This window comes from Heptranchias perlo, chromosome 2, assembly GCF_035084215.1.
Source record: "Heptranchias perlo isolate sHepPer1 chromosome 2, sHepPer1.hap1, whole genome shotgun sequence".
Lineage (NCBI taxonomy): Eukaryota > Metazoa > Chordata > Chondrichthyes > Hexanchiformes > Hexanchidae > Heptranchias > Heptranchias perlo.
In genome coordinates this window covers 145,387,392-145,404,201 of record NC_090326.1, presented here as the reverse complement: position 1 = coordinate 145,404,201, position 16,810 = coordinate 145,387,392, and the positions used below count along the sequence as shown (strand labels likewise).

At 41.7% G+C, this 16,810-nt stretch overlaps 1 protein-coding gene across 4 annotated transcripts in view; it reads right to left on the bottom strand.

Moving 5' to 3' along the window:
• Positions 1-16,810, bottom strand: part of LOC137344713 (disco-interacting protein 2 homolog C) — a 515,123-nt gene that overhangs the window by 192,342 nt on the left and 305,971 nt on the right. For all 4 annotated transcript variants that reach the window (XM_068007846.1, XM_068007860.1, XM_068007854.1 and 1 more), the window contains exon 3: positions 11,240-11,350. In XM_068007846.1, the coding sequence (XP_067863947.1) occupies positions 11,240-11,350 (111 nt within the window). The remainder of the gene's footprint in view (positions 1-11,239; positions 11,351-16,810) is intronic.

The window sequence follows — 16,810 nt, the reverse complement described above, 5'->3', positions numbered from 1 at the left end:
TAAGCAGCTCAAAGGACTCCTGATACAAGCAGAAAGCTGAAGTGCACTAAACCTTACCTTTCTTTCATTAATTCTAATTGTTTCTCCATTTTACTCGACCGATCACATTTGTTAATGACCCTGCAAGCACTAATAGAGGGGTTGCAAGTGTTGTAGGATGTAGTCCTATTTTTAAACTATTTCTGAGCACAGATATGAAGGTCTGGTTATGGTCTTCACCTTCAACAGGTTATCTTGATTGAAAAGGGAATTGTAATCTTCATTGTTAATAGTGCTCGCGAAGTCAAAGCACCCTCCTCCAGCTCATGCAATAATCTGAAGCTATAAAATTCACCACAGATTCAATGATAAGACACATTGAATGATAAAAGGCCTCACAGCCCATCAACGCTCCCTCCAATGAACCATCAACAGTTCATATTCCCCAAAGGGAATTAAACAGAAAAGGTGAAATGTTCAAGTGCAACAACTCTGACATTTTGTCCTGATTCACAAATTGTAAACAATTTTACAACACCAAGTTATAGTCCAGCAATTTTATTTTAAATTCACAAGCTTTCGGAGGCTTCCTCCTTCCTCAGGTAAATGTTCAGGAGCTCCTCGAAGCCTACGCATTTATAGATATAGAAATGCGTAGTTCTATATCTATAAATGCGTAGGCTTCGAGGAGCTCCTGAACATTTACCTGAGGAAGGAGGAAGCCTCCGAAAGCTTGTGAATTTAAAATAAAATTGCTGGACTATAACTTGGTGTTGTAAAATTGTTTACAATTGTCAACCCCAGTCCATCACCGGCATCTCCACATCCTGATTCACAAAGACAACTTAGCAACAACTCATGGATATCAATAAGGTGCTGCAAACCACATTTTTAAAAACTCTGACCAATAGCCTTTATTTCCACGTTTCCAAGAGGACTCTGGTTTGTCAGATTGGGTCAGTGAGACGTTTTGCTACAGTTGCACAGGGCATTGGTGAGACCACATCTGGAATAGTGTGTGCAGTTTTGGTCTCCTTATTTAAGAAAGGACATAATTGCTTTGCAGGCAGTTCAGAGAAGGTTCACTCAACTGATTCCTGGGATGAGGGGGTTATCTTAGGAAAGGTTGGACAAGTTGGGCCTGTACACACTGGAGTTTAGAAGAATGAGAGGTGATCTTATTGAAACATATAAGATCCTGAGGGGACTAGAAGGGGTAGATGCTGAGAGGATGTTTCCCATTGAGGGAGAGACAAGAACTAGGGGACACAGTTTAAAAATAAGGGGTCTCCCATTTAAGACAGAGATGAGGAGAAATGTTTTCTCTGATGGTCGTGAGTCCGTGGAACTCCCTTCTCCAGAGAGCGGGGAGGCAGGGTCATTGAATATTTTTTAAGGTTGAGTTAGATAGATTCCTGATTAACAAGGGGGTCAAAGGACACTTTTTCAAAGAGTAGCAGGATTAGAATTAAGGCTGTATTTGCCTATGCAACAACAGTAACTAAACTTGAAAAGTAATTTACTGGCTATGAAGCACATTGGAGGCAGCCCGAGGACATGAAAGACACCACATCAATGCAAATTCTTCCCAGCTACAATATTTCATACAATGTACAATTATCAATGCCTATACTTTACCCGATAACTTTTGATCACTTCCACATCTATTTTTTTTCCAGTGGCTTATGGAAAGGATCAGATGTTTTCAGGACTCAATCAACCTATAGAAATAACTATTTTTGACGTGGCTTGGCTATTCACATTGTCTAATATTTGATGGATGAATCTTCTGATCTTCAGTTTCACTGAAACTTGTACAAGAATATATAAAAAGTCAGTTGAAGATGATAACCAGACAAGCCATAAATGGCTTTGCCATTGTGCTTTTCACATTACCAACTCTGACTGTTATCTGTCCATCATAACTGTTCCATTTATGTCTTCCCATACAAAATTCTGCATTTCAGCTTTGGCCTTCTAAATGGCTGTTGTGCAGCTAGCATCCAGTACATTATCAGTGAAGGATAGCAGCATTCACTGCGAGGCATATACCCTTCCTGTACTATTCTGCTCCCTTGCCAGTGATTCCAACCCTATCTCTAACCACTGGCACAGCCTAAATCAGGCTCTATGAAACTTTGGGTTCTACTCAGTTAGGAACATCGGAACAGGAGTAGGCCATTCAGCCCCTCGTGCCTGCTCCGCCATTAGATAAGATCATGGCTGATCTGTGATCTAACCCTATATACCTGCCTTTGGCCCATATCCCTTAACACCTTTGGTTGCCAAAAAGCTATCTATCTCAGATTTAAATTTAGCAATTGAGTTTTAAACCCAACATCCCATCAATCAGCACGACTTCCAACTTGCACCTCCACAACATTGCAACCTCTGATCCACTTTATCCCCACCACTGCTGAAACCCTTATCCACGCTTGTGACTTTGAGACTCAATTTCTCCAGTGTCTTCTTCACCACCGATCACCCTCTATAAACGCCAATTCATTCAAAAATCAGCTGCCCATATCCTGTGCCACACTAAGTATAGCTCAGCCATCACCCCAACCTGGATGATCCACACTGTCTCCCTATCCCTCAATACATTCAATTTAAAATCTTCATCCTCATCTTAAATACCTTCATGGACTCATCCCACACTATTTCTGCAAAATCCTCCAGCTTTACACCCCCTCCCACAACTTTTGTTCTTCTGATTCCAGTCTTCTGTGCACCCTCACCTTTTGTACCACCACTGTTGCCAGAGTCTTCTCCGAAACCTCAGGTGCCTTGACCCCACTCTTGGGAATGCCCATCCGAACATCCTCTGCCTCTCCTCTCTCCACCGATAAAAGCTCTAAACAACCTATCTTTTTGACCAAGTGTTCGGTCACCTCCCCAACTCTCTGAGGATCAAGGATGTCACGGAACGGCTGGAGGGAGAGGGTGAACAGCCAGTAGTCGTGGTCCATATCGGTACAAACGACATAGGTAAAAAAAAGGGACGAGGTCCTGCAAGGTGAATTCAAGGAGTTAGGAGATAAATTAAAAAGCAGGACCTCAAAGGTATTACTACCAGTGCCACGTGCTAGTGAGTATAGGAACAGGAGAATAGACCGGATGAATGCGTGGCTGCAGGGATGGTGTAGGAGGGAGGGATTTAGATGCCTGGGACATTGGGACCGGTTCTGGGGAAGGTGGGACCTGTACAAGCGAGATGGGTTACACCCGAGCAGGACCGGGACAAATGTCCTCGCGGGGGTGTTTGCTAGTGCTGTTGTGGAAGGTTTAAACTAGAGTGCCAGGGGGATGGGATCCTTAGCGGGGAGTCAGAAGGGAGTAAAGTTGAGAGCAACAAGAGAGGGGAAGACCCAGGGGAAATTTACAATACAAATAGTACAAACAGTTGTTCAAGAACAAGTGGAAGGGAAAAGCGTAGAGCAGCAGAAAGAAAGTGTACTTTAGACACTACAGATAAAGTGAAAACTAGAAGGCGTAAGGCGATTAACCCAGCATCTAAGCTGAAGGTCAGGCTAGGGTGTGTGGCCCAACTAAGAGTTCTGTATACAAATGCACAGAGTATAAGGAATAAATTAAATGAACTACAGGTTCAAATTCAAATTGGAGGGTATGACATGATAGCTATTACTGAGACATGGCTGCAGGATGGTCAGGATTGGGAACTAAATATACCGGGTTATAAGGTCTACAGGAGAGATAGGGAAAATGGAAGAGGGGGAGGAGTAGCCTTAGTGATTAGAGATGAAATCAATTCAATGATAAAGGAGGATATAACGAGAGGTAAGCAGCCAACAGAGACCTTATGGGTTGAATTGAGAAATAGGAAAGGATCTAAGACTATAGTGGGAGTTGTGTATAGGACTCCTGGCAGCAGCTCTGAAGTGCTAGATTGTATAAATGCAGAGATTAGACAAGCGTGTAAGAAAGGCATAGTGGTCTTAATGGGGGACTTTAACCTTCACATAGATTGGGAAAAGCAGACTAGCAACTGTCAGAAAGGTAGTGAATTTCTTGAGTGTGTCCAGGATAGTTTTCTACAGCAGTATGTCCAAGAGGCAACAAGGGGGCAAGCCATACTAGATTTAGTAATGAGTAATGAACCAGATTTAGTTAACAGCTTAACTGTGTGTGAACATCTATCCAATAGCGATCATAACACGATCGAGTTCAATGTAATGTTTGAAAGGGAAAATAGTGAATCAGCTGCTAAGATTCTCGACTTGGGCAAGGCCGACTTCAATGGGGATGAGACAGAGACGGTCCACAGTAAACTGGGCAAGTCTGTTAATGGGTAAAACGACTGATGATCAGTGGGAAATGTTTACAGAAACATTTAATGAGATACAGAACCAGTTTAAACCCGTGAGCGGCAAGAACTCGACTTCCCAAAAAAACCAGCCATGGGCAACTAAAGAGGTAAGGGACAGTAAAAGACATAAGGAAAGGGCATACAAAAAGGCACATATCCTGGCGAATGGGAAAGATACAAAGGGTCACAAAACAGATAGTAAGAGCTACAAAAAGAGAGTATGAAAAGAAACTTGCAAGGGATATCAAAACCAATACAAAGAACTTTTATAGTTATATTAGGAAAAAGAGGGTGGTCAGGAGCAGTGTTGGCCCCTTAAAAACTGAAAGTGGGGATATTGTCATTGACAATGGGGAAATGGCAGACATGTTGAATAATTACTTTGCATCAGTATTTACAGTAGAAAAAGAGGATAGAAAACTAATATTGAATCGGGGACAGGGACTCGATAAAATTAACATAGGTAAAGCAACAGTAATGAAGAAAATAATAGCACTAAAGAGTGACAAATCCCCAGGACCAGATGGTTTCCATCCCAGGGTTTTAAAGGAAGTAGGTGAGCACATTGCGGATGCCCTAACTATAATCTTTCAAAGCTCTCTAGATTGGAAAATTGCACATGTCACTCTGCTTTTTAAGAAAGGAGAGAGAGGGAAACCAGGGAATTATAGACCAGTTAGCCTAACATCTGTTGTGGGGAAAATACTGGAGTCTATAATTAAGGATAGGGTGATTGAACACCTCGAGAATTTTCAGTTAATCAGGGAGAGCCAGCATGGATTTGTGAAAGGTAGGTCGGGCCTGACAAACCTGATTGAATATTTTGAAGAGATGACTAAAGTAGTGGACAGGGGAATGTCAATGGATGTTATTTATATGGACTTCCAGAAGGCATTTGATAAGGTCCCACGTAAGAGACTGTTAGCTAAGATAGAAGCCCATGGAATCAAGGAAAAAGTACGGACTTGGTTAGGAAGTTGGCTGAGCGAAAGGCGACAGAGAGTAGGGATAATGGGTAGGTATTCACATTGGCAGGATGTGACTAGTGGAGTCCCGCAGGGATGTGTCTTGGGGCCTCAATTATTCACAATATTTATTAATGACTTAGATGAAGGCATAGAAAGTCTCATATCTAAGTTTGCCGATGACACAAAGATTGGTGGCATTGTAAGCAGTGTAGATGGAAACATAAAATTACAAAGGGATATTGATAGATTAGGTAAATGGGCAAAACTGTGGCAGATGGAATTCAATGTAGACAAATGTGAGGTCATCCACTTTGGATCAAAAAAAGGATAGAACAGGGTACTTTCTAAATGGCAAAAAGTTAAAAACTGTGGATGTCCAAAGGGACTTACGGGTTCAGGTACATAGATCATTGAAGTGTCATGAACAGGTGCAGAAAATAATCAATAAGGCTAATGGAATGCTGGCCTTTATATCACGAGGACTGGAGTACAAGGGGGCAGAAGTTATGCTGCAGCTATACAAAACCCTGGTTCGACCGCACCTGGAGTACTGAGAGCAGTTCTGGGCACCACACCTTCGGAAGGACATATGGTCCTTGGAGGGAGTGCAGCGTGTGTTTACTAGAATGATACCCGGACTTCAAGGATTATGTTACGAGGAGAGATTACACAAATTGGGGTTGTATTCTCTGGAGTTTCGAAGGTTAAGGGGTGATCTGATCGAAGTTTATAAGATAGTAAGGGGAACGGATAGGGTGGATAGAGAGAAACTATTTCCACTGGTTGGAGATTCTAGGAGTAGGGGGCACAGTCGAAAAATTAGAGCCAGACCTTTCAGGAGTGAGATTAGAAAACATTTCTACACACAAAGGGTGGTAGAAGTTTGGAACTCTCTTCCGCAAACGGCAATTGATACTTGCTCAATTGCTAAATTTAAAAGTGAGATAGATGGGTGAGGTGCCTGAAGATTGGAGGATAGCAAATGTTGTGCCTTTGTTTAAGGGCGGCAGGGAAAAGCCTGGGAACTACAGACCGGTGAGCCTGACATCTGTAGTGGGTAAGTTGTTAGAGGGTTTTCTGAGAGACAGGATCTACAGGCATTTGGAGAGGCAGGGACTGATTAGGAACAGTCAGCATGGTTTTGAGAGTGGAAAATCATGTCTCACGAATTTGATTGAGTTTTTTGAAGGGGTAACCAAGAAGATAGATGAGGGCTGTGCAGTAGACATGGTCTACATGGACTTTAGCAAAGCCTTTGACAAGTTACCGCATGGTAGGTTGTTACATAAGGTTAAATCTCACGGGATCCAAGGCGAGGTAGCCAATTGGATACAAAATTGGATTGACGACAGAAGACAGAGGGTGGTTCTAGAGGGTTGTTTTTCAAACTGGAGGCCTGTGACCAGCGGTGTGCCTCAGGGATCGGTGCTGGGTCCGCTGTTATTTGTTATTTATATTAATGATTTGGATGAGAATTTAGGAGGCATGGTTAGTAAGTTTGCAGATGACACCAAGATTGGTGGCATTGTGGACAGTGAAGGAGGTTATCTAGGATTGCAACGGGATCTTGATAAATTGGGCCAGTGGGCCGATGAATGGCAGATGGAGTTTAATTTTGATAAATGTGAGGTGATGCATTTTGGTAGATCGAATCAGGCCAGGACCTACTCCGTTAATGGTAGGGCGTTGGGGAGAGTTATGGAACAAAGAGATCTCGGAGTCCAGGTTCATAGCTCCTTGAAAGTGGAGTCACAGGAGGATAGGGTGGTGAAGAAGGCATTCAGCATGCTTGGTTTCATTGGTCAGAACATTGAATACAGGAGTTGGGATGTCTTGTTGAAGTTGTACAAGACATTAGTAAGGCCACACTTGGAATACTGTGTACAGTTCTGGTCACCCTATTATAGAAAGGATATTATTAAACTAGAAAGAGTGCAGAAAAGATTTACTAGGATGATACCGGGACTTGATGGTTTGACTTATAGGGAGAGGTTGGATAGACTGGGACTTTTTTCCCTGGAGAGTAGGAAGTTTAGGGGTGATCTTATAGAAGTCTATAAAATAATGAGGGGCATAGATAAGGTCGATAGTCAAAATCTTTTCCCAAAGGTAGGGGAGTCTATAACGAGGGGGCACAGATTTAAGGTGAGAGGGGAGAGATACAAAAGGATCCAGAGGGGCAATTTTTTCACTCAAAGGGTGGTGAGTGTCTGGAACGAGCTGCCAGAGGCAGTCGTAGAGGCGGGTACAATTTTGTCTTTTAAAAAGCATTTGGACAGTTACATGGGGAAGATGGGTATCGAGGGATATGGGCCAAGTGCAGGCAATTGGGACTAGCTTAGTGGTATAAACTGGGCGACATGGACATGTTGGGCCGAAGGGCCTGTTTCCATGTTGTAACTTCTATGATTCTATGATTCTATGATTCTATGATCATTTCCACCCATTCAAATGAAGCAGTAACAATGTCATGATGTCATCTCATTTTCCCTCATTTGGGCTCAGTGGTAATTACATACACAGAAAATGGGCATCCATGGTTGTTAGGTACTGCAGTAAAGTGGAAGTAAATTTCGAGACCCAAGCACAGATATTTCAAAATTTTGCACAATCCAAGTTCCTCAACTAATTTCCGGATTTTGGTTTTGTTCCTTTGGTTCTGCCAACTACTTTACTATGTGCCTTTTTGCCACTTGCTGTAATGCTGCAAATTCCCCCCCACCCCTCATTCATAAAGGGAATTATGGATGTCCCACTGGGGATTCTCTCTACCTTTGCTTTCTGGAAAAGAAGAATCAGCAGAGTGAGGCCAAGCTGGTGAGGCTGCACCAGAGATGCAGAACATCCATCTCTCTGCTGGTAGCCCAATACCAGAGGATAGTCTCAGCATCTATAATGGAAGCACATTCTGCCATTCGGGCCTCTGCTGTGGGGTCTTCACAGCAGATGTCTCTGGCGTTGCAACATGCCAGTGCTGCAAGTCATCCATAAGGGTAACAGAGACGCAGTAATGAACACCTCCAATTGACCTGCCTTCTGCTGCAATGTCAGACACCTTTCCCTTTGCCTGTACATAATTTGACATTCTTCTTTTAGAAACAAGACTCAGGAGATCTGGATCCCTAGGCTCTTGAGCCAAGGGGCATCATATCCTGATCCTCAAGTCAACAACATTTACATATTCTATTCACAGCAGCTCTTGCTCACTCTTGAATTCCCCCGGCTGAATGTCTGGGCAGCTGCTGCTTGAGAGCATGAGTTTGAGTGACAACTCGTGCTCTGAAGCGCTGGCAGGTCCTGATATACTTGGACCTAGCACATCTCTCCCAGGCACATCGAGAGGACAAGAAGTTAGAACAGTTTCCTCAGGAACAAAGCTCAAATTTTACTTTCAATATGAGGAATAAATGAGGGTTTAATGATCTGGTTCACTGACAATTAAAGCAAGAGGAGAAGATAAAGAAGCAGAATGCTGCGATTTACGCTCAGTTAGCACGTGGCCTTCTACTGCGCTATCTCCCACAGCCCACTATAGCCTCTCTACTCAGGACCTGCCTGGCTTTCTCTTCATAAGATCCAAGAGGTTGTAGATTTGGGGGGAAATTCGCTTGTCACTGAATTCTCTGGCTATTACGGGTGCCTTTTCTTCAATGAGAAGAACGGAAAAATCAAAGTAAAACTCAGATGACAGCAAGCAGCTCATAACGTGTGTGATAACAGTTATATTCAACAACCAATTGCATTCCACTTGATGCGCTTGGGTGGTCAGTGCATATAATGACACGGGTGGACACTTCCAGGTGAAGGCCACATTACTGCCAGAACACTGATAGTAAGCTATTGAACCACTTCAACAGAGTAATAGGTGGGGGGGCAGGGGGAGGAGAGAGGGGGGGTGGGGGGGGGGGGGGAGGTCATTGTAAGTAATAGACATGCTTAGTACAGTGATTGGCTCCTCTTACCTTGCCTGGCAAGGTCATTAACTATTTTTCAGCATTGAGTGTCTATGCGCCCAAATTTTGAATTGACACTGACTGCTTTCCACTTATCTGTTTCAGCTTTTCATAGGGTCCCCTCCTTTTGATCCTGTTTTAAAGAGGACTGCCTCCTAAGCTTGACCCCCACCCCCCTGGAAGCAGCTGTTGAACATAAACCTTCCCCACTTTCTAAATGCTTATGCCCTTCATCAATCCTATCTGACACTTACAGATGAAGAAATTGGTTACCTAAATGCAAATCAAAGATTTGTATGGTAGCCCCTTTTACCTGCTGCAGGCCTTCAAATCCTGTAGCAGCTGGCTATTTCCTGCCCCAAATCAGTGAGTTCCCAAATATTTGCAGTTCCTACTAATCCAAATTATGAAAATTGCAATGACCCCAGAAATTAGTGGGGTGAGCACTTAGATGGTTGGGCAGACAGAAGTCCGGCTCCACCATATTTCCCATGGAAAATCCAGGTTTACAAACACATGCTTTACTGACCTCTACATGTTTTATATAAAGATGGTCTTTCGTTGCAAAGGCTGTCATGAAGAACCTTCCCTGGGAGCTGCAAATCACAGAGCTCTCATTCATTCCACCAAATGAAAGCAACTTCCAAACTTCACAAACATCTCCCCTTTCCTGATTCTCCAAAATATTTCCACTCAACTGAACAGCTTTTTTTTTGGAATTTTAGAACAAATTGTGTAATGAACTAACATTCAGTTTTTAAGTAGTGATCTAAACTGCAGAAAAACATGCACATTACCAACAGCATAGATAACAAAAATTTATGTCACTGATGGCAAATATAAAAATGTATACATCGTAATCAGAATTTCATCAGACAATTTTTAATTATTTTAGTACCAATTAATGAAAATTGTAGAGCACAAACTCAGATCTGTACTAACTGGAAATTGTTTTGTTCTTATTTCTTACATTTACAATGATGTTCTGCACTGAATTATACATTAGAATATTTTCCTATCTCATGGGACTGCCAAATGGAAAACGTCATTTAGTTAACGCTGAAACAGCTTGTTTAAAGCATTAATTATTGCAAGAGTACAATTATAAAATGGCTTCTAAATCACAAATCCTATTTATGAAACATGCATAAAGTATCTTTAGTTCCAAAGTTTCTGTGAAGCCATCACTCATAAACAACCATTGTTGTTAACAGTTAAGAGTAACACTAGTGATATTTTATTAAATGAAGAAATAATAAACCATGGCAACATCCCATCACCTATCTTCTCCCTGAAGATAGAAGAATTACCTTGGGGGAAGAGAACTACAATTTGTTCACCTAGCAACTTCACTCAGAGAAGAAATGCACAGGTAAGAGCGCGTGATTCATGATCACAGTTGGGGGTGTGGAGAGAAGAGGAAAGTAAGGACATTGAAAGGGGGGGGGTCAAGGTATTTGTGTGTGCGTGTGCGCGTTTGGAAGAGAGGAGACTTCCAGAATCATGGTCCTGTACCATAATTGGAAGGAAGCGTATTGTTAAGCAGATAACAGATGGATCATCATAAATTGTATCTTCAATCCACCAATTTGTTATACTTGCGATTCAGGTACAGTTTTAATTTTTACTTTGATTATTACTGCTGTCAGAATTTTCTGAAGCTTGAACTAGACCTTTTGTTCTAACAAGTAAATAATTTCACAAACGCAAGAGAAAGATCAGATATGTGACAGCACCTGACGTTATTTAAAAATACACACATAAAGAGGGTTATCGCCACAGCAACAGTGCTCATACCAATCACTGCTGCAAACACAAATATTTGAGGCGGGACTTCTTGGGCAAGGTGGAGGAAGAAAAAGGAGTGGAATAATTTCTATCGGTGTAACATCATCACTATAGCATGAAGCAGTCCCAAATGATTTGGTTGGCTCCATAACTCCCTATCGAAATACTCAAATACAAACTAAGTCACTGATACAGAAAGAGTGAAAGTTGATGTGTTATCGTACCTGATCTGTAACGTTCATCTCGTGACCCTGACGACCGGCGACGGTGGTATCTAGAAGAGGAGGATGGTGTAACTGGTGTTCGACGCTCTTGTGGCAGTGAAGGCTCCACTCCTGTATCAAAGTCGGAGAAACAATGCTCACTATAGCTCATTAAAACACTTCAAAACATGCGCTATATGTTATGATGATGATTCCGTTTCTAATAAACTTTAGTGAAAGAGTACTATTTCTGTCTTTCGAGATGTTAAAGTACTTCAGTTGACTGACTGCCCTTCACGGAGACCAGTTAGATATGAATTCACATGCTGCTTTGTCAACCTATATTTTCTGTATTTTTATTTAATAACGATACTTTTTTAAAAAAAAAAGCTCTTGCTCCTTGCATTCTCATAATTTTGAAAACAAGACTCACTGGACTATTAGCCAATCTACCTCATTCAGGACTTCAAAACTGTGGATCATTGGACTTCCCTAAGTTTTCCCCTAAAGCATTTTCAAACAAAGGCTTGGCTTCACCAAAGCATTACTTTTGATTTATCCAGTCTCCTCTTCTACTCTTCTTAGTGTGGTGTCCTGCAGTACGAAGCCTGATCTTCACTAGGCCCTCTCGATAAAAAAAATCTATCTAAATGGTAGAAATATTGAAGCATACTATGTCATTCGGTTGATTTTAAAAAAATAAAGCTAGAAAATATTTTTTTTACATGTATTTCACTCACTCAGGTAATTGTTAACCAATGCTTTTTCTTTGAAATGCCAGAATTTGGTATTGATTTTTTTATATATAGAAAAGGAAAGCAGATAATAGTTTTGCCTAGTCAAACAAAACAGTGCTGTTTTTATGCTCTCTACAATAGTGTGAGAAATAATTTCATTTTATATTTGTCCAATACGGATCACACCACAATGCTTGTTCAATATTTAATCAACGGAGCACATTTGTACCTTCATGGAAATAGCAAAACCAAATTACAGCTCTCAAGTATAAATGATTCAATCCTATTGTAGCTTTATGCATACATTGACCTCAAGTTTAATAACTGTTTCCCTCTTGACCATAAAATGAACACTGCACCATTGGCACTACTAATGCTATCAGTACTTAATGTAGTTCTTATGTTCTTATTTTTAAAATGTACTCTTCCCGTGTCTCGGTTTTCCCATGCCAAGCCTTCCTATCAGGACATGAGAACAAACCAGGTTGGCATTTCCCATCCCTCCCTGCAGGTGGCCTACACTCTGTGCTTCCTCATTTTGGAAAACTAAGAATACACTTCTGCCAGAAGAAGCACGTTGGTACAAAGCAGAGGAAAAGGGAGTCTTTCTCCACTTCACTATCTATAGAAAAAGAAAGGACTTGCATTTATATAGTATCTTTCACAACATCAGGACGTCCCAAAATAGCGAATGAAGTACTTTCGAGATGTAGTCACTGTTGCAATGTCGGGAAACGTGGCAGCCAATTTGCATGCAGCAACTTCCCACAGACAGCAATGAGATACACGACCAGATAATCTGTTTTAGTTGGTTCAGGAATGAATATTGGCCAGGAAACCGAGGGAACCGCCCGGCTCATCTTAGAATAGTGCCAAGGGATCTTTTACATTCACCTGAGCGCGCGCACTGGGCTTCGGTTTACCGTCTCATCTGAAAGATGGCACATCCAACAGTGCAGCACTCCCTCAGTACTGGAGTGAAGTATCAGCCTGCATTATGAGCTCAAATCTCTGGAGTGGGGCTTAAACCCGTGACTTTCTGACTCAGAGGCGAGAGTGCTACCACTAAGCAAAAGCTGACATCTAGCGATGCATGGCCAAATCCTAACTTAAAAATTGCACGACAAAACTTTAGCATCAGTTTGAAGCAAAACTGCTTTGCACTGACGCTGGAACTGCAGCGTAAATGCACCTGAAGGAACCAAGTCTTACTATTACCATAACAAAGCGCATTCGAAAACTAAATTGCCAAACCATGATGTTCTCTATAAAGATAAAAGTTTAAATCAACACTTCAAGCAGGAAGAATATTCACAAGTTTCAAATGTAGCTCAAGATTAAACTTGTGGAAAAATAGAAGCCGGTTTATCAGTTTCTTCTCCCATCAAAACAATTAACGTTCTCCACAAACAAACAATGTGTGAACCACAGCTTCTGAGACACTGTTTTATAGTAAACAGCTTTATGACATCAGAACAACACAACACATTTCCTCTTTGGATTCATGGGTTACTTGATCCAACATCACCTGCTGGTTTATTATTATCCATTAAATAATTTTGCAGTCATGGCCCTTCATCATAATAGTAAAATAATGCGTGCTGTTTATTTGTTCCTTTAGTTAACAATAAAATCAATTAATATGCATGAAAGTGTCTGGGATTCATGTGATCACAAGGAAAAAACGCATTTTGAGCCGCAGATAATAAAGAGAAACATAAGTAGAAACAAGATTGAGAATTAACTTAAAGAGTGCAGCAAATACAAAATGTTGCCTTGCATAACCACTGCAAAATATTTACATGATTCTTCACATAACCAACTCTAATCCTTTAACAAATAAAATGCATATTTTGAGATTTTTGTTTGGGCAAAAATGCAATAGATCATCTATGTAATATAATTTTGGGAGTAAGACAAACAGACTGTCATAGTCAAGGATCGTCATATGGGATTTAATAGCAAGACACCAAATGTTCACATATTATAGGTATTATAATGAGAAGCCATTATACTTCATTCTTTTGAATGCGTCCTGCACTAAATAAAGTCAACCTTTAGGACCCAGATCAATTACTAACCAACCAAAATAAAAACTTAACCAACTTGATTTTAGTGACCTAATGAAACTGCTGGTCCCTTTTGCTTCAGAGTTTGCTTAAAAAGTTCAGAGGGGAAGTGAAAATGGAAATAAGAGGGGCAAAGAGAGAGTATGAGAATAGACTGGTGGCCAACATAAAAGGGAATCCAAAAGTCTTCCACAGGCATGTAAACAGTAAATGGGTACTGAGAGGAGGGGTGGGGCCGATTAGGGACCATAAAGGAGATCTACTCATGAAGGCAGAGGGCATGGCTGAGAAACTAAATGAGTACTTTGCATCTGTCTTTACCAAGAAAGATGATGCTGCCAGAGTCTCAGTAAAGGAAGATGTAGTTGAGATACTGGATGGGCTAATAATTGATAAAGGAGGTACTAGAAAGGCTAGCGGTACTTAAACTGGATAAGTCATCCGGTCCGGATGGGATGCATCCTAGGCTGCTGAGGGAAGTAAGGGGGGAAATTGCGGAGGTACTGGCCATAATCTTCCAAACATCCTTAGATATGGGGGTGGTACCAGAGGACTGGAGAATTGCAAATGTTACACCCTTGTTCAAAAAAGGGTGTAAGCATAAAACCAACAACTATTGGCCAGTCAGTTTAACCTCGGTGGTGGGGAAACTTTTAGAAACAATAATCCGGGACAGAATTAACAGTCACTTGGACAAGTGTGAATTGATTAGGGAAAGCCTGCACGGATTTGTTAAAGGCAAATCGTTTTTAACTAACTTACATAAGAACATAAGAAATAGGAGCAGGAGTAGGCCAATCGGCCCCTCAAGCCTGCTCCGCCATTCAATAAAATCATGGCTGATCTGATCTTAACCTCAAATCTAAAGAACACAAGTAGGAGATGCAGGACCCGGCCACTCAGCCCCTGGGCCCTCTCCACCACCCATAGGGCCTTGACCGATCCGAACTCAGCTTCATGTCCAATTTCCTGCTCGCTCCCCGGAACCCCAATTCCATTTACTTCGAGAAAACTGTCTATTTCTGTTTTAAATTTATTTAATGATGTAGCTTCCACAGCTTCCTGGGGCAGCAAATTCCACAGACCTACTACTCTCTGAGTGAAGAAGTTTCTCCTCATCTCAGTTTTGAAAGAGCAGCCCCTTATTCTAAGATTATGCCCCCTAGTTCTAGTTTCACCCATCCTTGGGAACATCCTTACCGCATCCACCCGATCAAGCCCCTTCACAATCTTATACGTTCCAATAAGATCGCCTCTCATTCTTCTGAACTCCAATGAGTAGAGTCCCAATCTACTCAACCTCTCCTCATATGTCCACCCCCTCATCCCCGGGATTAGCCGAGTGAACCTTCTTTGTACTGCCTCGAGAGCAAGTATGTCTTTTCTTAAGTATGGACACCAAAACTGTATGCAGTATTCCAGGTGCGGTCTCACCAATACCTTATATAACTGCAGCAATACCTCCCTGTTTTTATATTCTATCCCCCTAGCAATAAAAGCCAACATTCCGTTGGCCTTCTTGATCACCTGCTGCACCAGCGTACTAACTTTTTGATTTTCTTGCACTGCAGTACTTTCCAGTTTCTCGCCATTAAGATAATAAATCGCTCTCTGATTTTTCCTGCCAAAGTGCATAACCTCACATTTTCCAATATTGTATTGCATCTGCCAAATCTCCGCCCACTCATCCAGCCTGTCTATATCCCCTTGTAGGTTTTTAATGTCCTCCTCACTCTCTACTTTCCCTCCCATCTTTGTATCATCTGCAAACTTTGATATGTTACACTCGGTCCCCTCCTCCAAATCGTTAATATAGATTGTAAAGAGTTGGGGACCCAGCACCGACCCCTGCGGAACACCACTGGCTACTGGTTGCCAGTCCGAGAATGAACCATTTATCCCAACTCTCTGCTTCCTGTTAGATAACCAATCCTCCACCCATGCCAGAATATTACCCCCAATCCCGTGATTCTTTATCTTGAGCAATAATCTTTTATGTGGCACCTTGTCGAATGCCTTCTGGAAGTCCAAATGCACTACGTCCACTGGTTCCCCTTTATCCACCCTGTACGTTATGTCCTCAAAGAACTCACGCAAATTTGTCAGACATGACTTCCCCTTCATAAAACCATGCTGACTTTGTCCTATTAAATTATGTTTATCCAAATGTTCCGTTACTGTCTCCTTAATAATAGACTCCAAAATTTTAACCACCACAGATGTTCGGCTAACTGGTCTATAATTTCCAGCCTTCTGCCTACTACCCTTTTTAAATAAGGGTGTTACATTAGCAGTTTTCCAGTCTGCCGGGACCTTTGCCGAGTCCAGAGAATTTTGGAAAATTATTACCAAAGCATCCACAATCCCTACTGCCACTTCCCTCAAGACCCTAGGATGCAAGCCATCAGGTCCAGGGGATTTATCTGCCTTGAGTAAGTCCCATTAATTTACTGAGTACCAATTCCTTAGTGATTTTAATCGTATTTAGCTCCTCCCCCCCCCCAGAGCCCCCTGTTTGTCCAGTGTTGGAATATTCTTAGTGTCCTCTACCGTAAAGACTGAAACAAAATATTTGTTCAGCATTTTTGCCATCTCCATGTTTCCCACCATTAATTTCCCGGTCTCATCCTCTAAAGGACCTATGTTTGCCTTAGCCACCCTTTTTCTTTTTATATAACTGTAGAAACTCTTGCTATCTGTTTTTATATTTTCATAATCTATCTTCCCTTTCTTAATCAATCCTTTCGTTACTTTTTGCTGTCTTTTGAAGACTTCCCAATCTTCTA